The sequence below is a fragment of the Ammospiza nelsoni genome, chromosome Z (assembly GCF_027579445.1).
Source record: "Ammospiza nelsoni isolate bAmmNel1 chromosome Z, bAmmNel1.pri, whole genome shotgun sequence".
Taxonomy (NCBI): Eukaryota; Metazoa; Chordata; class Aves; order Passeriformes; family Passerellidae; genus Ammospiza; species Ammospiza nelsoni.
In genome coordinates, this window is record NC_080669.1 from 85,956,965 (window position 1) to 85,980,451 (window position 23,487).

General features: G+C 40.2%; 1 protein-coding gene across 1 annotated transcript in view; it reads left to right on the forward strand.

Moving 5' to 3' along the window:
• Positions 1–23,339, forward strand: part of ARK2N (arkadia (RNF111) N-terminal like PKA signaling regulator 2N) — a 45,131-nt gene extending 21,792 nt beyond the window's left edge. Inside the window, exons 3-5 of the mRNA XM_059492664.1 lie at positions 11,976–12,158; positions 16,288–16,414; positions 20,361–23,339. Coding sequence (XP_059348647.1) covers positions 11,976–12,158; positions 16,288–16,414; positions 20,361–20,544 — 494 coding nt within the window. The 3' untranslated portion in view covers positions 20,545–23,339. The remainder of the gene's footprint in view (positions 1–11,975; positions 12,159–16,287; positions 16,415–20,360) is intronic.
• Positions 23,340–23,487: the final 148 nt, after the last annotated feature.

Here is a 23,487-nt window from a genome sequence, read left to right on the forward strand (position 1 = left end):
AGGCAGACAGAGGAGAAATTCCGCATGTGGATAGAAAAGCTAACCCACCTTGACACGGACGAAGAAAGCAAGCAGCAACTGGAGCCCAGGGAACCCAAAATCCAACTAGTTGGCCAAAGAATCCCCCCTACCACCCAGTCAGGGGCTTTCGTGCAGATGCCTGATAGCCAAGCGCTTCCTCAGCAGCCCTTTAATTCGTACGTGGGCTATCAAAACGCCGATGCCGCGCTGGAGTTTCCAGTGACTTTTAATAACAATTTTACACCAGTCTTTCCAGAGAATGGGAATATGGCAGAGCCTGATCTGAATAAATCATAAGCTTAAAAAAAAAAAAAAAATTAAAAAGAAAAATAAATCTGATTTTGCAATCTTGATGTTATTTTGGATTCTGCTAAAAATGAGGTTTGCTTTTCTCTTTGTATGTGTTTGTTTTGTTTTCTCTTTTGGGTTTTATTACCATGATATTGTTTGTTTTTCTTAATTTATAGTGAATATATGTAGTTTAAAAAAAAAACACAGTATACCCACCTGCATGTGCCAGTACACACATATAAACAAACACCTTTAAAGGTGTATAGGGGAAGCCACCCTAAGCTTTCATCACCAAACTCGGGACAATATAACTTAGAATCCATGTCTAGATACCCCAAAAGCAGTAGGGCTGTGTTTGCTACAATAGGAGCATTCAGGGTATTCATCCAGATGCCCTTTTTGCATGTTAAAACATTTGTATAAGGAAATAGTTTTATATTTAAAGAGATAAAGCACCCTAGAGATCCAGACCCATGACATTTCCTCAACTCTCTGTTTACTCTCAAGTTTTGCAGCTTGACCATGCCACACGTTAGCTTATTGATTTTTAGGCAGAACTAATAAATAAGATTACGCTAAAAATTTGACTGTCCTTAACAAGCGTGCCCAGCAGATTGAATTCCTTTTTGTCTCCCATTCGGCAGCTCAGTCTCTGTCCAGGGTTTTTATCAGCGGCACTGCTGTGTTGCACAGGGTGTATTTATGGAGGTGTCTGCCTTACCCTGTGTGCTCACACAGGCACACTCACACACGGCTCTGTGTGCAGATCATCTCACCCATTCCAGGTGCCTGCTCTGCTCTTCCCTGGGTCTCAGTGGGAAGAGATAAGGCTCACTGAGGATGCCTCCAGGCAGTGTCTTCTCTCCCACGAGTTGTCCCTAACCTGGCTTATCATTGGTCCCTAAGAGATAACTTGGGGTGAGATGAGTCACCCCGGCCTGTGCACACAGAGCAGCTGCTGCTTCCTCCTGTGAATGCAGCCCAGCCACATCCTTCACACTGGAATAAAAACAATCCTGTCTGCCCTCAGATAAGCAGCCATCAGGGGATGGGTTGAGCCTTGGCACAGGAATTTAAAGGAAGGCTTGATAAGCAAACACCGTGGTGGTCTGATAGCTGCTGGCCTGGGTCAGACTGGACTATGCATGAACACCACTGAAATAATTCTTTACTTGTGATGGGGAATGCCACAGCATCAGGTTAATTTAAGTGAGGCAAGAATTTACTGTTTTGTGAGTTCTTTTTTTTGTACTAATAGTTATCCTGAATAGGCAGGCTTGAAACTAATATTTAAAGTAGGATTAATTTAAACTATATATTAGAAATATTTAATTCTTACTGTTATTGCTACACACAGGGATTTTTGGGTCACCTCTCCAATAAGGCCTTCCTTCATGTGAAGTAACTTCTCTGTAGCTACCAAAAAATTGTATATTTCTAATTAGCTAGAACTTGATAGAAGTTTCTAATGAAAATGAAATAAAAATTTTTACAATGGCAAATGAAAACCTGCAGTTTGAGTAAAGAAAACACTTAAGTCTCCTTTAGCTCAGTTAGTCTGCTTTTTAAACCACAGTCACTTTTCCCCTAATTATTTTAGTTTACTTTCTTTTTCTCCTCTTGGGAGTAACCACAGTATCTTCTTTAGGTCAGGCTTTTTTTACCCTCCCTAAAGTCAATGGGAGTTTTCCCATCAATTTATGTGACAGTTTGGATCAAACCTGTAACAGGAACTCAAGAAATACTTTTTGTTATCAGTATAATATCTACACTGGTATTTTAACATTATTCTTGCCCTAGACTGACTTTTTTTAAAGTATATGATGCCTTCATCAAAAAAAATTAGGTTAGACCTGTGTTATTTTCAGAGTATCTGTATGAAAGACTGTGCAGGAGATAATTTTTAAGTACTGGGATAAAGTTTTTCAGATCACCTTCATGCATAATTTTGATACAAAGATTTTGATACGAACTTGTTAGAAAACTCCCTTGTCTGAAATTGTGTGCATTTCAGGTAAAAGTTAAACAAGTTGTTCTGTGTTTGATTGCAATTTAAAAGCTTATCCTCATCTTTTTAAAAAGATTCTTCAGGGAAGAGTATTTGCTGATAAAACAACCCTCACCAAAGTGGATCCATCTGGTGTTCATAGATTATATATATAGATATATAATATATATATATATATAATATATATATATATTAAAAAATCTCTTTATGGTGATAATAAGAGCAGCATATTCTAAAGCATGACAACTTTACAAATCTTCCCATGCATGCAGAAGCAGCTTTTTGCAGTGACTGGTTTATTTTAATGTGTATGTCTGTAAGCATGCCCATAGTATTTTTTGTAGAATAGTATAAATGGAACAATTAGGTATTTCAGAGCAAATTGTGTAAGGAGTTCAGTTGAACTTATTTATGTCTCAGACTGAAACACCTTTACATATGTATCTCATAAATGGATAATAACTTAATTACATATGTAGCCAGTGAAACTTCTGCAAATTTTCAATGTTTTAGTCAGGTAGTTCTTAAAAAAGAAAAAAAAAATTGAAATAATTCAATGTATGAATAGTTAAAAATTTGTGTTTGGTTACTGGAGGCAAAAATTTAAACATTTTATTTTTTCCATCACTGCTAACTGTTATTTTCAATGCAAACAGCTGTGAACATAAAAGAACAAGCAGAGCATAACAGAAATTGAACATGCAAACTTTAAAGCTGTACTCTTTCTAGGATAAAATTATCTCAAGGCTTCCAGGAGACTGGGGGAATAGTTCCTGTTAGATATAACTTCAACTTAATTTCCCCACGAAAGCTACCTAGTTGAAGGCTAAGAACACTTGTGCAAGATCAGTGGCTGTAAATTGTTTTGTAAGTGGTAAATAATATTTCCTTTCCTCACTCTTTCTGCTTGGCTCACAACCAGAGCCAAATCTTCAGCTTTGTCACAAACCCTGTCCTTTGAAAAGAGAAGTGTGCACTGATGTGCACAGCTGGGTACTGCTCCATGAGCTGGTTTTCCACGTGGGGAGTGTGTTTGCCCTGAAACTGAGAGGGGCACCCCACCTTTCTGTAGTTCAGGTGTAGCATAGCCTGCCTGGTGAAGGATTTGCCCATAAACAGGAGCATTTCTCTTCTTGCTCTGTATTCTGAATCCAGGAGGAACCAACCTCCAGATACCAATACTAGTGATGAGTCTGTGTTTTAACTGTGTGTGACAGTCTTTGGCATCTCTTTAAGAAAACAGGTTCCCAACACATAGTTTCAGATTTTATATTTTTTGCCTCCTGGGAAAATTTTCACTATATTTTTATGACATGGCTGCCGTTGAGTTTGTCATGATTTCCATTATAAGCTCTTATTTTCAAAGGGCTTCGACTAGAAACCCTCAGGGAGTTAAAATTTCTTCAGATGAAATTTTAACATAAATTTTTATCTTACCCATTCTGTATCTCATGGAAACAGTCTGACTTATCTAAGACTACTTTAGGACTATTGGAAGAAAGCTCATCTACTTTTTAACCCTGAGTTACACTTTGAATGTGTGTTTATGCTCATATCTCATCAAACTACTTCAAAACCACCATATTTATCAAGTAGAAATCAGTAGGAGTTTTGCACAGAGATGGAGAACCACAGAAATTTAGAGTTTCTCTAATTGCCCCAGGATTTATACTTCAGAATAATATGAAGAAACATTTTAGTTCCTTTAAGGAATTTTACTTTTGGCTTGGAAAGGTCAGTTGCATCGAGTCAGGTGAGCTGATATAGACTGGTGTAATTCCAGGGATTTTGTGCCAGTTTAAACCTAACTGGCCTGTTCACAGGATCATGGAATATTTGGGTTGGAAGGGACCTTAAAGCTCATCCAGTGCCACCTCCTGCCATGGGCAGGGACACCTTCAACCATCCCAGATTGCTCCCAGCCCCATCCAGCCTGGCCTGGGGCACTGCCGGGGATACAGGGGCAGCCACAGCTGCTCTGGTTCAGCTCCTATATTATCACTTTAAATATTGAATTATGTGTTTTTAATATGGCAGCTGTTCCAGCCTGGGAACAGTGGGGCACCTTTACCCCGGAGTTGGAATTTAGCAGCAGGTGATACACAGTGGTTTTGGTTTCATGTTTTTTGTGCACGTGCACAAGAAGTAAGCCTTTACATAAAGGTTCAATTTAATTTTCACTAAATGTCAAAATGACATTGCAGAAAAAGGACTTCCTTCTAGGATCAGTCCCTTTTTAGGAGTTCCTGGAAGTCCAGGGGCTTCAGTGTGCAGTGTTTTTGCAGGCTTGCCTGCAGGTTCTTCCCAAGGCATTCATGCTCCTTTCGGTGGGGTTTGGTGAAGAAGGTCTTTAGGGATAAATATCTGAATGGTCAGGTTTTATTTAGGAAAAAAATTTATATGCATTAAACAAACTCAAGGCAATGAAACTTTTTTTCAGATTTTCTATTGCAAAAATAACAGTGCAGGGAAAAAAAGAGTCAAAATCTAAAACTTTCAGTGTAATTTTTAACAGTACTAGGACAGAATAATTCAGGCAGAAATACACATTTATTTTTTTAAGCTCAGTGTCTTTTAATGTTTGTGCAGGATTGTTTGGTTATTTTATCTGAGCTGCTAGGGTAAAGACTGAAAAACCAATCTTAACTTCAATGAAAGGGGATTATATTTGGCAGTTATGTTACAAATTGGAACATATTTATTATCACTGTTTTCTCTTTTAATGTATTTTGTCTCTTTCTGTATCCACATACTGTATGTGGATAAATTTATAAATAATATTTCAGGGGCATTAAGAATTAAACTTTAGCCCCATTGATAGTAGTAGAAATTTTCTACTGGTTTTAATGGGGCTGGCATTTAATCTCATTAAAAATTGAACTTATTTTGCAGTTTTTTGTCCAGAGAATCCTCCAGCTGACCTTGAGGGGAGCCTTTGCCTGATGGGGGGGTGTGTGAATCAGGCCAGTTGAGTAGATGTTTTTGAAATAATGGGGGTCTGCACTGTAACCACTGCAGTTACATGTGTTAGAACAAATGCACTGTGTGATTTGTACTGTAGAAGCCAAAATAATCAGGCTGATTGACAGAGATGGACAGTACCTTGCGAAAGATGAAGCCAGAAGTTGGTATTTCTCCCAAATTTCATTAATCGCTTGGTATTAGGTCAGCAAAATGAAGGCACATGGAAAAATAGGCTTAATAAGTTAGCAGGGATTTCAAGTGCAGAGCGATGGAGCAGGGAATTAGTCTGGACCATCAGAGGCTGTATCAGTCCTTCCATGGAAAGGTGCAGTTTGTGCTGGGGAAAATAGGATATATTCTGCAGGGGTGCATGTTATCTGCCTTTTCCTAATGGAATTTGTGTTAACACAGGGAATTATTTACTTTCTTTAACTACCATGGCTATGTAAGCATGTGACGATTTCCAAAACCCTACTGAGACACTTGTCCAAGTCAAACTGGGAAAGAGATCTGGTTGATATACCTGCTATCATAATTATTGCATTGTTAGGCAGCGTCACAGAAAATAACTCCTGTAATGAGATACAAAGTGAATTCCACTTCCCAGTATTCTCAATCCATAGCCATATTCCATGTGCCTTTGCTTAACGCACAGTGAAAAATGCTTTGTTATCTTCATTCATAATTTACTAAATTAAATCCAAGATATTTTCCATCCAGTCATCAAAAAGCCTGAAAGTATGAATGTTGTTTCGCAAGACTTGAATTTTTGGAATTTCTTTTCTTGTGATATATTAAAAAGTATCCAGTCTGAGAACAAATGATAATTTGATCATGTTGCTTTGATTTTATTTTATTATTATGGTTAAAAGAGACACCAAACAGAAAAGCTTTACTGTGTGAAACAAAGGAAAATGTCAGGAAAGTGGATTCACTGATAAAGTTCACTTTATGATTTTAGAGAGAATGTTGTTACACTGCTATTGTTTTTTATTGTACTTACAATGTATTATTTGCTTTACCCTGTAAATTTTGAAATGTAACTACTGTAACCTGGAATAAATAAATAAACCTAAATAGCAATGAAGTGCTCCATGTTGCTAAACAACACAAAAAAGCATAAATTTCCAGCCCCCCACTGCCCTTTGGGAATTATTTGAGGGTTCAGGTAGTTTGTGCCATTTGAGCTGCACATACGTTTGAAATGGAAGGTCTGGGTCATGTTTTAATTAATTCCAGGTTTATATTGCTTATCTGAAACAAAAAGGCTGTCACTTCACCCTGTAGGTTTTGTATCAGTATATTATTTTGATTGTGGTCATCTGACCTTAAAATTTATATAGGTAATAAAGTCAATTTTATGTTTTGTGTAATCTGGAAGTAAATGAGAGCTATCTGTTAAATTTAAGCATCCAGTGTAAATGAGGGCATTCTTAGGTCTTTAATTACTCTAAAACATCTCATTATTCTCATTTGTTCCATAGAAATAAATTCAGTTAGAGTAGTGAGGCTGCGACCACCAGTGCCCACGTTCGCAGCCAGGAGGTGGAGGTGAGGCTGGCAGAGGCTGTGTCTCCCAGGGCTCTGTGTGCAGCCTTTTTAGCACTTGCACCTTTCCCAAAAGCACTCCTGAGCACTGCTTCTAAACTCCTCAAACATTCAGCAGTTAAAAATAGCCCAGTAATTGGAGGGGAATGTTGTTTTCAGCCACGCTGAGCTCCTCTGCTCCTTAGCCTTGAGCAAGCTGCAGGCTGCTGCCTGCCTCAGTTTCCCTCGTGGACAGAGGAGGTTAATAACCACCTCGGAGTTCTCCGGGATACACCAATGGAGAGCTTTTTATAAGAACAAAGTGCTGTAATTATTGTTGCTTTTATTACTGTACTGGTCTGTGTGTCTTAAAACTTGGGGTGATCTTCATACCTAAATATGGCTCCGTGTCTCTTCCTTGCAGGGACACTAATGAGCAGCTCAGACCACCAAAATTAGGGGTTTAATTTTGGATTTATTTTAGTCGGGATAGGCCTCTGGAGATTTCAGTGTTTTTTCCTCTACTTATAGAGGAAACGTTGCAAATTTTAAATCCCATCCCCGAGACTGGAATTCATCTTGTGGAACTTGAGCACTGTAAAATTGAGGTGCCTGGGCTGAGGTGGTGTCTAAGCTTTTTCTGTTTGCTGGGGAAGGAGGGGAGATGGGGATGAGCAAGGTGATGCTCTTGATGCTCCAAGCTGCAATTTCCAGGCTGAGTTTGTCTGACTCTCAACTTCCTCTCTCTGGCTGCAGTGGGAAAGAGTTGAGGTGATGAGCTCTGCTCAGCATGCCTAAATGTAAGAAAGGTGAAGAGAAATAATGACTTGTGATCATAGAATGGTTTGGGTAGAAAGAGACCTTAAGGCTCATCCCATTCCACCCCCTGCCATGGGCAGGGACACCTCCCACTGTCCCAGGCTGCTCCCAGCCCCATCCAGCCTGGCCTGGGGCACTGCCAGGGATCCAGGGGCAGCCACAGCTGCTCTGGGCACCCTGGGCCAGGGCCTGCCCACCCTCCCAGCCAGCAATTCCTAATTCCCAATGTGCCAAAATCTGTGCCTGCCCTCTGGTCGTGGGAGCCATTGCCTGGGTGCTGTCCCTGCCTGCCTTGTCCCCAGGGGCTGTGCAGCTCTCCTGGAGCCCCTGGAGGCCCTGGCAGGGGCTCTGAGGTGTCCCTGGAGCCCGAACACCCTCAGCTCTCAGCCTGTCTCCACAGATTTCAAGGACTTGATTCCCCACTCAGGTTCTGCCAGTGAATATCTTGTGTTTCCTTTGCAATGATAAGCCGGCTGTGCAGTGCAAAGGGACAGTGCTTCTTATGGAATGGCTGCTTTTAACCTACAGCTGAAATTTTACGCTTGAGTTCCCCTTTCTGCTTGTGCTGCCTTTATAATGAAGTAAGGGATAATAGGAGTGTGGATCTTACAGCATGGGTTAGGCTGCTGACTGTTGAGATGTGGCTCTAAGAAAAGCAAAGGAGCAGGTAGCAGATGAGAAGTGTTTTAATTTTCTGTGTTGCTAGTTGAAATTGAGAATTGATTTGTGTAGACCTGGATTTTTGTGCATGTGAGTTCTGATTCAGTTGTTCAGAGTGGAATTAGTTGTGATGAGCTGTGTAAATTAAGGGAGAGTTGGACACTTGGAAATGCTGTCCCCGTGATGACCTCTGCCTCTGAATTCTTTGGGGAAGAGAAAAAGAAAGCAGGCTTTCCCTCCCCCCTTATAGCATTAAATGTCAACAGCTGTATTTTGCTGCTGGTACTTATTAACTTTCAGCCTTGCCTTTTTCAAGCATTCATTGCTTTAGAAATGAATTAGTGCTTGTCACCAGGGAAATGTACTTCTTCCAGCTACCTTGGGTTCTCAAAAAATGTAATTTTTCTAAAGTAGATACTTTAAATTGCTGACCAGGGAACCTCTTGACTGCTCTACATTAAGTCTTGGTTCTGGCATGGTTTGTCTTGATGTCTGTTTTTTAATCTTTTGAAATCCTGTTAGGGTCAGTAATTATGTGTAGTGTCTCTATTATAAAGGAAAGATGATGAATTATACCTATGCTTGTAGTTAATCCTTTTTACCTTTTCAACCTGAAAGCATTTTTTCACTTTATTTCCTAGCTGAAGCCAATTGTCATTATTTCTTGGTACCATTCATTCACTTTGCATCACATCACTGGATGATCATGTACTTGGCTAGGGAAGTATTATTTATTTCCAGATTTAACCACTCCTGTCCCTTCCATGCAGCCCTGAAAAGGAAACAGATTTTGGGAACAGAGGATTTTATACGATTTTTTTTAATATGCCTTCACTGCAACTTCCATCTAGTTGTTGTTGCCGGTAACTTCTTTATTGTTTGGTTTTGAGTGGTTTTTGTTGATTTTTTTTAAACACATGTGAGCATTTATGCTTATTTATTTTTTTGTAAATATGGGGGATCTGAGGATTTGTTGCAGTTTGGTGGCCATTATCTTGGCTTTGTCAGTCATTTACCGACGATAGGTGTAGATAAACGTGGTGCTGGGGGCCTTTCCAAATTTCCAGATCTGATCCTGAAAGGCAAGGCTGAGAACTGCAAAAACAGATCTCTGCTGTGCTTGCTTTGTAAATAGGCATCTTGTTTGGGGTTCTTTTTTCCAGATTGTTAAATTGGTGGCTATTACCCTGACAAATATAATTACAGTGTATAAATTATACTGAAAATATTTTTGTCTGTTTGATGTATACTGAATTTAAGCTAAGTTATAAGGTGTGCTCTTTGGAAGTGTGGAAGATACAAGAGTGGAGCTACAGATAACAAGTTTATGCTTGTATTTCCTACTGATGAAGACTTTCACACAAGTTATTTCTATGGGTAGGTGATGAGAATATCACTCTGCATGTATATACATTGATGATACATTTTTGCATGATTATACATGTAGGAGTGGTACAATTTTGACTTGAGACTATTGGTGCCTTTTGTCCAAATACAATTTTACTCGTGTGGACACGTCTATCTAAAAATCAAATTTCGCTTCTGCTTTTGGAGGTCTGAGTCAGAAGCGAGAGAAACAAAGGCCTGAGGGAACAGTCCCAACCTCCTGAAATCTTAGATAACCTGTTGAAAAAATGGTCAAATAGTCAATATTGTACTTGACCCTCGTATCTTCTGCACTCGACTGTTTATTTTTACAGCTCACATTATATATGTTCACGCTGAACTCTGATGATAAGACTGAAAGAAAACATGCCTCCCATGATTCAGTCCAGCCCTAACTTCTGCATGTAATTTAATCATCAGCTGTCACAAATAATTAACTGAACATCAGCCAGCTTAATTCCGAACTCGGTATTCCATTATTTTGTAATTGCCTTTTAAAAAGACAAAGATTGCCTTCCAGTTAATTATCAGGAATTCTGTTCCAGTCATAATCATCAGCGTTTCACGTTGCGAACAGTTTGGTCTTTAATACATTGGCATTTAACTACTCATTTATTTTTGTTGGGTCTGTTTTAAGTTTGTAATGTAACATTGTTTCATGGAATTGTTGTTTTGGAGGCAGGTCTGAGCCGAAATATTTTGCGAATTTCTTCATACCTTGTTGCAAAACTGATCTTTAGTACGACTTAAGCAAAATGTCACTCTCTGATGAACTGTGTTGCTAATCACAAAGTAGGGGTTTCTGAAAATAGTCAGTTGAATTTTACTTCAGGCACCAAGTTACTAAAAAACACCCCCTCCAAAAAACCCCTAAAACCAAAATCCATTCTAAAAACCTCAGAAGAACAGCCTTTCAGAGAAGTAAATTTGAAACTTCTAGTTCATCATGTTCTTTCAGTCTTCAACAGCCACTCAAAACTATGAAAAGAAAACAGTTTTTCCTAAGGCTTTTCATTTTATTCTTTATCACTTCAAAATATTTTATTAGTCATTTTGTAACTCTGAAAGTCCTGTCTTCCTGAACACATTCTTAGCTTATGATTATTTTATATTATCCCATACAAGTTGTACCCTCCATGTATCACACCCATAAAAGGGCCTGCAGATGCTCAGCTGCAGAGCTCCAAGAACCTCCTTGGAGTTAAAGAATTGCAAAGATGCCGAGCCTTGGCCCAGCCTGTGTTTGTGCCTCATGCTCATTTGTGTGGATGAAGCCTTGGTCCAAATAAAGTTTTGATCCTCTCCTTTGGGGAGGGCGAGCTCCAACCACTTTCATCCATGCTGAGTCAGTGAGCTGCAGGTGGGGCAAGGCATTTGAGCTGAAACACTCACATCCTCTCAGAATTGCATTTCTTACCCATTCTCTCTGCTTCCACATCAATCTTTGTCTTGAATTTGCCTGTTTTTTTCCTGACCCTCCTGTGTTTCTAGCATGCTTTCCAGTTAAAAGTTATTTTCATTCATCACAAAGAATTTAGTTGGTGCTAACAAAACAGATCAAAAAAAAGTTTTTTGTTATTCCTCAAGGACAGAATCATGTAAGCAGTTTTATCTCCCTCTTTCTTCTTCATTATGGTAGCCAAAAATTCAAATGACAGTCATGTTGAATGAAAAGCATATTTATCACTGTAAAACATAATTTTGTTTCTTGTTATTCTTGACCTTATAAAAAACCCCAACAAACACCAAAAAACATTGCGATTTTTAAAAATTCCCCTGCTCTTGACAGGTAAATGTTATGAAAAGAAAGTTGCCTAATGTTAAATTCATTGTCACTGGATCAGTTTTATGAAAAAGTTAGTTTTATTCAGTCAACCCTATAATAATGTAAGCTGTCGCTTGACTTCTGTAAAATTCTCTAGATAAATATCTTGTCTGCCCAATTTGATGTCCTGTGATGATGTTTTTTTTAACTGGAGGTTTTATCCTTTAAAGACTGTAAATGTAACCTTGTCAGATATGGAGATGTTTATGTGTTAATGTAAAAGACAGTAGACAAATAACTGATACTCTGATAAACGTGTGTTTCTGACACTTGTGTTTTCTGTGTATGCAAAGGTCAAAATGTCTCTGTAATCTCAGGCTGTGTTCATTAACTGAAGTTTAATAATTCATACAATTTACCACTATGTAACTTCAAGAGCTTCATGTAGGATGTTGCATTAATCCTTAAAAAAATTATTTGTACTTTTTGATGTCTGTGCTGGTTTCTAACCCAAGTTGCTTTTCTCCCCTGCAGATGGACCCCCTGTGGTGGCTCACTATGATATATCAGACACAAACTCAGACCCAGAAGTGGTAAATGTGGACAATCTGTTGGCGGCTGCAGTAGTTCAAGAGCACAATAATTCTTTAGGAAATCAAGACTCAGGATCTGCCTGGAGAACCAGAGGGCTGCTGAATGAAATGAGTGCTGATACAGGTTTGTTTAAATTCTCTGACATTTGTGCCTGCAGTGCAGTTGGTGGGTCTCCCTTTCTTGCTTTCAGTGTTTTTGTAATTTATACAGCTGTAAAAGCTCCCTATGTGGGTTTTGTGAGAAAACAGGACAGGTGCTTATTAAAAAGGTCTGACATTTACTCCAAAATACAAATGATAAAAATTGACAAATATTCCTGCAATATATTTTTGACATTAATTTTCTTAACTACTTTTCTTCTTCTTCTTTTCCTTCTAATTACTACAGGGAGCTTAGATCTGGGATTTTGGTAGTGTTGTTTTTTTTTAAATGAAAGTGACCTAATCTTGTTGCTGAATGATTGATTATGACAACCCATGCCACCAGCTAGTCAACTGGCCCTAATCTCATTTTCAGGATTGGGATTGCCTGTGTATGGGGTTTTTTTTAAACTTTTTTTTTTTTTGTTTTTCTCTTTGTATCTGTAAAATACAATCATTAATTCTTCCTATATTCCATCTGCATTTCCAATACCACTCAGAAAATTGGACAGTGTTTTGGATGTTAGCAGGGATCATCTTCTATCAGCTTTATCACAGCTTTTTATGCCAATGTTTTACTTCCTTTTCACTCCTTTTCTTAACTCCCATGTTAGGATTTCAGGCTGCATTAGACACATGTGTCTTGCCTGGTGGAGCACAACAGGTTTGTGTTTCGTGCTGCTTCCCTACGGTCTCCTGCCACAGGGCACCCACATGGGGAGTGTTGTGGAGGCTCTGAGCTGCTTTTCACTGTCTCCAAGGCTTAAAGAAACACAATTAGGTGGTGCTTTGTAAAGAGATGCTCCATTACTATGGAGTCTACAAGTGCACAATTTGAGTATGAGAATCTCTGTGCATCATTGTCTCTGTGGTCCATGGCTGGATGTTGTTCCAGCCTTTTTGAAGCTTGCCTTTGTTTTCCAAGCTCACTGCTATTTTTTGCAGGACAGCAGCTGACTGATAGCTATTTGACCTCTAGAAATCCCAGTTCTTTATTAAGGGATTTGTTAAACAATTGGAACAGCTGAAATCACCTGTATTACATAGCACTAATGGATAAGTACACCAAATGAATGTAAGGAAATAAAAGGTAATGTTTCTTACCAAGCTTTCTTCCACTTTTCTCTTGAAATGCTGCAGTGCAGGTAGGATTTTTTTTTCTTTCCTCCACATATATCCAAGGGGACTTGCAGGTAAAAGACAACTGGAAACATCAAGAGACTTCTTCGTCCCTGGGAATGTTGATATGGATTTGGTCCTGGTTGTATGGCTGTGTCAGCAGCTGAAAGGATGAATCTCTGTTTGCTCTGCATACACCTTTCCCTGCAGCCTCAGAACACATCTGACTGCACCTTTGCCAGTGCTGCCCTTTTCCTGCCAGCTGTAGGGCTGCACATTGGGAAAGCAGAATTTTCAGATCTTGCATCTGGTTCACAAGTGTAATCTTCAGCCAGGATCTTGTTTAGCAGACTTAAAGGAATGTATTTCCATGGGAAAATAGCAACATCAGCAGCTCTATCAAATTGAAAAATCTTATTGCACTATCACATCTTTGTGCGTGGGCAAATATTTGGGGTTCTTTTGCAAGCCCTGGTGGCATAGGGCAAACAAAACATCACTTTGGGCGTCATCCTAATGTTTGTGCAAAGAAATTAACAGCGTGGGCATGAAATTTGTATGGCCAGAGGCTGTAAATCTGTCTGTGCTATAATCCTGATTAACACTCAGCTACTCTTGCAGTATTTACTCTGCTAATCATGGTTTTGCTACTGCTAATTGTCTTTTTGTTGTCTGAACTTAAAGCTGTGGTAATATGTGGAAGCTCTTTTAGGACTCCAGTTTATACCTCTGGGGGTAGTTTTTGGGGCTATTCAGGAGCTGGTCTGCTTTGCTCCTTTGCCAGACATTACCCTGACAAAATAATGAAGGGTGGTTAGGCAGTAAAACAATAGATATCATATTAATAGGTATTTTATTATATTATATAATATTACGGCCATCCCATTCCCATTCCTTGTCATGGTCAGGGACACCTTCCACTATCCCAGATTGCTCCAAGCCCCATCCAGCCTGGCCTGGGGCACTGCCAGGGATCCAGGGGCAGCCACAGCTGCTCTGGGCACCCTGGGCCAGGGCCTGCCCACCCTCATGGGGAAGAATTTCTCCTCAATGTCCAATCCAGTCCTGCCCTCTGGCAATGTGAAGCCCCTGGGAAGTGAATTAAAGCCTCTGAGCACTTTCCTTTCATGTTTCACAGTCTGCCCAGCCACTTCAAGAAATACCCATGACCCATTTTTGGGCTTTCTGGCAGTCAGTGATGTTTGCCAATAAATGTTCAGCTCAACTGCAATGCTGGGAAGAGACTGTCTGGGCTATTAATTTGTTTTAAGTTCAGCTGACCAATAATTTTTTGTCTTTTGAGATGGAAATTCCTCCTTCAGGTACCTGCAGCACAGGTGTTCCCTTCTCTTGCTAACCCTGATCCAGTCACCAAGGGTCTTGGCTTTCCAAAAGTGGCACACACAGCATGGTCTCTGCTCCTGCACAAGAGCTGCACAGCCCCTGGGGACAAGGCAGGCAGGGACCCCAGGGACCCCAGGGACCCAGGCAGGGACCAGCACCCAGGCAATGGCTCCCACTGCCAGAGGGCAGGCACAGATTTTGGCACATTGGGAATTAGGAATGGCTGGCTGGGAGGGTGGGCAGGCCCTGGCCCAGGGTGCCCAGAGCAGCTGTGGCTGCCCCTGGATCCCTGGCAGTGCCCCAGGCCAGGCTGGATGGGGCTGGGAGCAGCCTGGGACAGTGGGAGGTGTCCCTGCCATGGCAGGGGGTGGCACTGGATGAGCTTTAAGGCCCCTTTCAGCTAAACCATTCTGTGATTCCATTTTCTTGCATCTTTCCCACGTGCTTAAAGCACTCATTAGAAAGTTTCCCAGGCACTTGTTTCAGGTTTAATTTCTTCTGTTTCCATTTAATGTCCCTGGGGGTATAATCAGTTCTGCTTTTTCACACACCTTTGAAATCCTGTGGATCATTATTGCTTCTCCTCCTCCTCTCATCTTTGAGGAGGTGTCCACTCAAACTAGACACACATAAAATATTCACCTACTCTCAAATTTCCTGCTTAACAAATGACTCTGCCCTGTGTAGTACACCTGACCAAGTGGTTTTTCAGAAGTAGGCAGGATCAGCTACTTCAAGGGTGCCCAGCATCCCTCAGGCTAATGATAAAGAGAGACAGTGGAATTAATAATTTTCTCTTTTTCCTGAGGGAAAAAAAAGGGTAGAAGTTATATCTTTTAATTAACTGATTTTTCAAGGAATCTTTATTTCTGTGGGAGAAATAGTAATTCCAGCTGCTTTGTGTTTCCCATGTAAGTATTATCCTGTATGACTCAACACATTCACTAATTGGGGTGAAGAACCTTCTTAGCAGCACTTGGCAGAAAAGGCAGAAATGTGCCACACTTGCTGTGAGTATTTAGAGAGGGCTTGTGGTTTGACTGACTGACAAACTGGATGTCACTGAGGAACTGTAAAGAAAAAACAGCCTGCTGCATATGGGAGAAAACCACTTTTTCTTTTCAAGTATTTGTAATAATGTTAGAGCAGATGTGTGAATCAGCACTGCCAGAAATGGATGGGTTTGCTGTGTTTTTTTGCTGACCAGTTTCCCCTTGTTTTTTATTTAAAGAAATAAATCAATTTTCCTTGATGCGTGGATGCTTCTGTCCAGCTTATTGACTTTTTTTTGCTATAGGTATCATTGTGTTTGCTTAGATTGTTTTGTTTCTTAATGTCAAGGAGGCTTAGGACAGTCTGACTCTTATCATAAGAGTCTGTCTGACTGCCATAACATTTCAGCTGTAAATTCTGGTTGTTCTTGGTGCAACAGTCAGGCTTTGTTCACATTTGTGTGCCAGCACCATCACCAGAGCTGCTGACACTGGCTAAACCCAGTGATTTTCCTGTATCAGGTGATTAATTGTGAGTTCAAAAACTTGGTCTAAAAACTTGGTATTTTGTTAGGTTGGGAATCTCCTTTTCCAGCTGATTTCTGGGTCATGTAAGCTGCTAAACACTGTCTGTATTCCCATTTTCCCCATCTCTAGGCCGTTTGGATCCAGGCTTCCTTGCAGGTGACAAAACCTCTTGTGGCAATGCCCAGGCCAATGAAGAAATTAACATTGCCTCTTCTGATAGCGAAGTGGAGATTGTTGGAGTTCAGGAACATGCCAGGTATGAATTATTGTTTCTTGCTCTAATGTTAATTTCATTTTATCAGAATGGCTGTGATACCATAATCAATAAAGAAAAAACTACTGACCATCGCTTCTCTAGTTACCCATCCATGGGTGATGCCCAAAAGGCAGCAATATTGCCCTTTTCTTTTTCTGTTTTGCTGGTCATGGTGATTTTGGAATGTGTTTTTCTTTAGAAAGTGACCAATTTGATAGTTATTCAGATTAAAGTTGTGTTTCAATATCAAACTGTAACTGGCTAAAAGATGTGTGGTATAAAAATACCAAATATTGAGATACTAAGTGTACATACATCAGAAATTCAGATTTTAATGGAATACACGAATATACAAATAACTAAGTGAAAATCTTTGTGTGGGTTCTTATTTCCTTTTGAAATATTAAGTTTTTTTTAACAGCTTCCACTTTATTTAATTAGTCATTAGGGGTAAAAATACTATAAGTTTTTCAATGGCTAATGTCATAAAATATCCCCTTTAGGTTAAAAATCAGATAATTTTGAATCTTGGGTTTATTTCAAGACAGGTCAAAGTAGATGAGGGTAAGGGTGCCAGAGGTTTTTCTCTCAGTCAGAAACCTGTGCAGCTGTTCTCCCTGGTAGGTATTTATTTTTATGTTACTCATCATTTTTAGTCTGTAGTCTTTCCTTGGCTTAAAATATTATGAAGCAGTTAAGCAAAACTGACATTTTCTAATAGTGTGGAGTGTGAATTTGGTGGAATAAAACCAAGTTAAAACAGTACACAGACAAGCTGCTTCCAAAATTTTCTGCTGCCTAATGGGTGCTTGGAGGCAGAAAAGGGTGTGAGGAACATGGAAGAGAGTTCCTTGTCCCTTTACTGCATCTTCCTTGAGGAAAGAAGAAACAAAGTGTTCAGGACCCAATTTCCCAGGCAGGAAACTTCATGGATAATGTGGGCACAGAGCAGTGCTGTTGGCTGTGAAAAAAAGGAAATTTTCATGTCCAGAAAGCGGATTTAGTCTTAGCTTTTGGAGCAGTGAGAAGGTCCCTGCATGGCCAGCTCTTTTGGAGGATGGTAGTTCCTTAGGCAGCAGCTCTCCTGGCTGTTTATGCACAGAACCCAGGCTGGGAGGGTGTTTGTGCTGGTGGTGAGGGGTGTGGATTCACCCTCAGCGCTGCTGCTCTAAGTCTGTGCAGCGCTGCACACAGCACCCTTGTGCTTCTGCCCCTCTGTGAAAGCTTTCCATGCTGCTGCCTCAATAACACTCACTCTCTGTGGGAATGCAAACATGAGCTAAATGCAGAGCTGCTGTTTAAAATGAGTTTTAGTAGATAAGAACTGAAATGATTTCAGCAAATCAGCCTAAAAGCACTCTCCTGTGCTTTCCTTTGTTCCTGTACCCATCTCCTGCAGACCTGTGTTTACTGCCTCCCTGGAATACTCACTCACACATTTCACTTGTTTAGATCCTATTTAGAGTTTTATTTCTCTTGCAGGTCTAGGCTTGCAGTTATGAAGTATTGATGGGCTTCTGGCAGGGTTGTTGTTTGGACAGGAGTTAGGTTTTTGATCAGTAATTTCTGCACACTTAGCTAGTGTGGTGTTTGGATCCTGGTTTTTATCATGCTCCCTATTCCATGTCTGGTGTGAGTTGTGACTCCCTGGAGTTTGTCCATGGTTTGTAGTTCTTCAGATTCTGAGTGAATTGGTGCTGTTTCTCATCATTGGGATATTCCTTGGCATCTGCTTAGGACACAGAGTCATATTTTTCAGTTTGTTTAATTTTTCACCAGTAGAATTTTTTTTAATCATACATGTATATAAACCAGTTTTCCTCCAGTTTTTCCTAGGAGGTGTTTTGTATTTTTTATTGCCTTTACTTGATATCTTCCCTTAGCTGTAGATTGGAACCATGTTTGACTCAATGTTTTGCTGTTGGCTGCTTGTGTGACTAGTTTGAGGATAAACACTTTTACTTTTCAGAGGTATCTTTTTTTATGAGATAATTTATGGCTTGTTTTCATAATCTTCAGGAAGAAAAGTTAGTCTTAGCTTTGCCTAAACACTTGAGGACTGTTCTCAGAATGGTGCACCACAGTTCCTGAGACCAAACATCATATTTAATTTGCTCTGCCTACAAGATTTTCTTACCAGTTAAGCTTAAAAATACTTCTCCTTAAAAGTGAGCTTTAAAGGAAAGAAATCCCATACATTTTTTAGACTTCCAGGATCTTATTGCTAATTCCTTGTAGATATATACTTTAAGTATGTGTTTTTATGACAGAAGAAGTAATAAAAGAGCTATTCTGAACATCACATCTAAACCCAAGCAGCATATCTGAGAAGGCAATGAGACATTTATATTCAGAGAAGTTACAGCTCAGAGAATGAGATTTTTTATTCTATTTCACGAAACTCCAACCAGAACCAAGAGAGCTGAGCATAACTTAAGTAGTTTTTGAGAAAATAAATAGCACGGACGTAAATTGGAATAAATAAAACGTAAATGTCAGGGATATTTGATCAGTGCAGGAAATTGGAGTTCCTGAAATACACGTGCCTTCACAAAGAAATGGGAAAAGGTTACCCCAGCAGCCAGAGCACCTCGTGTTTATCCATGCAGCCAGGAGGAGCTGCAGCCACTACCAGTGCTTGCAAGAGCAAAACAATTTTTGGATCACTAGGTATCAAGTTTTATTAATGCCTGTGTAGGATTTACAGCTTAAAATTGAGTGATCATCCTAAAGCCTCTAATAAATTCCTGTCATCACTTCATCATACACAGAATCATTCTACCTTTCATTTTGCATTTATTTTCTATAATTGCTCTTAACCTGAGACTCATTTGTCATGTATCTACTATGGGTATAATAGGTAAAAATGCTGTGTGGAAGGTACCTGTGTATCGTGCTTCAGCAGGGCACTGGAGCCTTATCTTCAAATACACCTTTTAGTGTCGTTGGCTGCAGTCACTTAAAGCTTAAATGTCTTGCTGAAGTGGGGCTGAACTGTTGTCAGTGAGCATTTCCCAGAGTGTTTGTAATTTTCAGTTAAAAAGACCAAAAGAAAAAAAAGTCAGGCATAACAACTGTAATAACATAATTAGCAAGATCTCTTTTGCAATTATTGTAATGTAAGTATCATTACCTCCTTGTTTTAATATGGCTTTGATTTAATACTGCAGTATAACTTTTCATTTTCTCATAGGCAGCCTCACTGCAGATTTTTCTCTTTTTAGAAAGTCCAGTGGGTAAAGCCGCATCAGGAAACTGTGCATGGGATTACACATGGTGGGGGAGGCTTCCTCAAGATCCTTGGGATGCATGCACATATTTTTTAAGGAGGATCACTGTGACGGTGTTCACAGGGGTCTCAGGTTGAGGGAAGAGACGAGGGTTTGACTCCATGTTTCAGAAGGCTTGATTTATTATTTTATGATATATATTACATTAAAACTATACTAAAAGAATAGAAGAAAAAGTTTCATCTCAGAAGGTTAGTTAAGCTGAGAATAGAAAAGAATGAATAACAAAGGCAGCTGTCCCAGACTCTCTGTCCGAGCCAGCTGGACTGTGATTGGCCTTTAATTAGAAACTACCACATGAAACCAATCACAGATGCACCTGTTGCATTCCACAGCAGCAGATAATTGTTGTTTACCTTTTTGTTCCTTAGGCCTCTCAGCTTCTCAGGAGGAAAAAATCGTAAGGAAAGGATTTTCATAAAAAGATGTCTGTGACAGATCACATTACACTCACTAGCATTCCTTTGGAATAATTTAATCCCCAAATTTAAATCCAGCTTTGTTCACTGGGCATCTGAGATGCCGCAGACTCTACAAGTGGAGAGTCCACTTTGGAGAGGGAAGTGCTAACCAGACAACAAGCAGCTGGAGGAGGGGGTGTGTTGTGTGCGCTGAGCAGCGTCCCTGAGGCTGTGTGTGTCCCTCTCCTCGTGCAGGTGTGTGCATCCCAGGGGAGGGGTGATCCAGAGCGTGGCCTCCTGGAAGCGCGGCTCGCCCTTCGGCAGCGCCCAGCCCGCGCAGCCGTGGACAGCAGTGGCTCCCCAGCAGAACTGGTCCTCGCCCCCAGAAGTGGTGGATCTGACTCTGGACGAGGACACCAGGCGCAAATACCTCCTGTAAGGCCGTGTCACTGTGCTCTGCCCCCTCCCCTCCCGCCCTCCCTGGCACAGAGCGGTGACACCATCACCTCCAGAGCCCCGTCCTTGGCACCAAGAAACCCAAACCCACGGCGGTTCTCCACCTCCACACAGGAATGTAGTCTGATTTCAGTATCACTTCAAAGGGTTTTGCCTTCTCCGAGGAGGATTCCCGCCCAGAATTAACAGCACCAAATTTAAAACACATCTGCAGTTACTAACGTGTGCGTGTACACCTAACGAAATAACTGCGTGCAAACTTACGTCCTGCCACGCTCCCCACCTCCCGACTCCAGGACTTTTTTAATTTATCAGTATCTTGAGTTTGTTAGTAGAAGTTAGTGTGTTGCTGTGTGAGCATCAGTGATTTTGAGAAATGCTGTGTCCTCACTGATTTCAGTGGAACTGGGGTTATTCAACACTTCCAAAATTTGGGCCAGGAGTATTTTTACCCAAACTGATTTGGTTATGTTACCAGCAGGAGGGATTGTCTTTAATGCAAATGGCCCATAAAAAATGCACTGAACAGCTTTTAATTAAAACATTTTTTATTTTCAAAGTAATTTATAGTTTATACTCTTCAGTGCTGAGTCTTCTGTCCACTTGACTACTGTGTTTCACTGGTCAATTCCCACAGCTTGGAATGGCTAAAATAGTAATAGTAGTGACTTAGGAACAGCTAAACATTGCAAAAGCACAGGAAAAGGTAATAAAAAGGCCCAGCATCCATCTCCTTTTTAATTATAGCTTATTATTATTATTACCTCTATCTGAGTTTTGCCTGGAGTAGATGAAGAAGAGGAATTAAATGTTTTACTCACAGTCCCCATCTCTACTGCTGCTTGTTTGCGTCATTCACCATCTCAGAAAACAGAAAACAAATCCCAAGCAGATTCCAAAGCTCCAGCCTGGCAAAGGGGTGGTCAGCTGGGACCTGTTCCTGGAATTGGTGGGGCCACTCAAGTGCTTAAAACTGTCCTGAAAGATGTTGCAGGATCAGGGTCACAAACTAAGGTTGTGGTTTTTAACTTTTTTTTGTTTTAAATTAATAATCTGCACCATTTCCCTGGCTTTCAATCATGCCTCTCCTGCTAGTTTTGGAAATGCCAAGATTCAGGAAACACCTTCTACCAGAATATTTACCAGAATCAGTGGAACAACTCACTTTAGCGGGCTGCAGTTTCTGTGGTGTACATGGAAATTCCTGCCCCTCATCTGTCATTTTGAGCCTTTCCCAAGGCAAAAACCAAAGATTAAACTTTGACAAGATGATATTATTCACCTTAAATGTCTACTGTGCAATTGAAACATTCCTTCATATTCCAGATGTTTCTATTGGGAATTTTGTACAGCTCTGCCATTAGATTTTTCACTATTTAAAGCTGAACAATGGTGGTCAGGACATGGGAAGTTCTGCTTTCCTTTTGTACTGGCTGGTTTTCAAAATTTATTTGGCTTCCCTTAATTTTATCTGTGGGCATAATAAAAAATTAGAGTTACCTGTGTTGTCACATAAAGGCAAAACAGCCCAGCAGGGGGGAATCTTTAGTAACAAACATCTGTTTCTTCCATAAGCGGAACAGCTCATGCTGCACTTTACACAACAGCTAGGTAAGGACTGATATTCCCATTTCCAGCTTTCTAGAACATTGAACATAAGTGTCCTGCATGGCCAGAGAAATACCTGTGGTGTTTTCAGTGACCAATTCCTTTCTGTGGGAGGGAGGGGAGCATGGATGGGTCCTGTTGGCCCCGCAGCAGGGAGAGGCCCCGTGCTGCTCTGCCCATCCTTTCTGCTCATCTTTGCATCAGCTGTGGGCTCACACTCCTGCTGTAAAGGTAACTTTGGAACAGCCACCTCCTGTGGCTGCTGCTTCCCGTTTCACAGAGTCTCCTGAGGAGTGGTTGTGAGGAAAGCTGCAGGGACCCCGTCTGCAGCCCTTCCGTGAGAAATGCAAACGATCTCTCCTTGGTTTTCAGTTTGTATATGATGTGACTTCCACGTGTACATAAAAACAACTGCCTCCTAACCAAACTTCCTCCAACTGTGCACTGTGTTTATTTAAACAGCTCATGTATGGTAGTCCGATGCAGGTTTTCTTTTATTTAAAACACTATGTATTTTCTCTTAACAAATTTCAAGGCTAGTGATCTGAAAAAAGCAATCACTGGATATAGGTGGGAAATAGTTTGGTTTTATTTCCTTTTTTTTTTTTTTTTTAATTTTTTTTTAACTTCTGGGTTTTTTTTTTTTTTTTCTTTGTAAAAAGAGCAAAAACGTGCCTGGGTGGTTTTTGCTCTTCTCAGCAGGAAAGAGAGAAGTTAGCCATTGTATGGCTGTGAACCAATGCACTTGGGGCCTGGAGCAGAACCCACTGGGGTCGGTGTGGGGCTGCCCATCGACCTCAGTGTGCATTGGCTCGAGCCCTTCAGGGTTTAGCAGTTTTCCTGAATTGCTGGAGTGTGAGCTTGGAATCTTCTGTAGTGAAGACAAATCATTGCTCGGAATATAAATGTTTAAAATGTGCGGCTCTAGTTAAAAATAAAATTCGATTCTTCTCGACACTCACTATTTAGTTCTCATTTTCCATCTAGTATTTAATGGTCTTTGGAGAGAAATAATAATAAAACAGAGTGTTATATATATATATATATATATATATATAAATATATATATTTTTGGTGCAAGATGAGACCTTCTGTTTTTTGAAACAAGTCTGTAGCATAAAGGTTAAACTATTTTAAGACAAAATAAAATAGAGTGTATTATTTAAACAATATTGATTGGTTGGGGTTTTTTTTCCTTCTACTTCCATCAAATATGCTGCTGTTTGTCACATCTACAAATTAAGCTTGTAAATTCTGGGTTACAGTTGCTGAAATTCAGCACTGTTTCTTGCTGTAACACATTTAATTTGTACTTCCA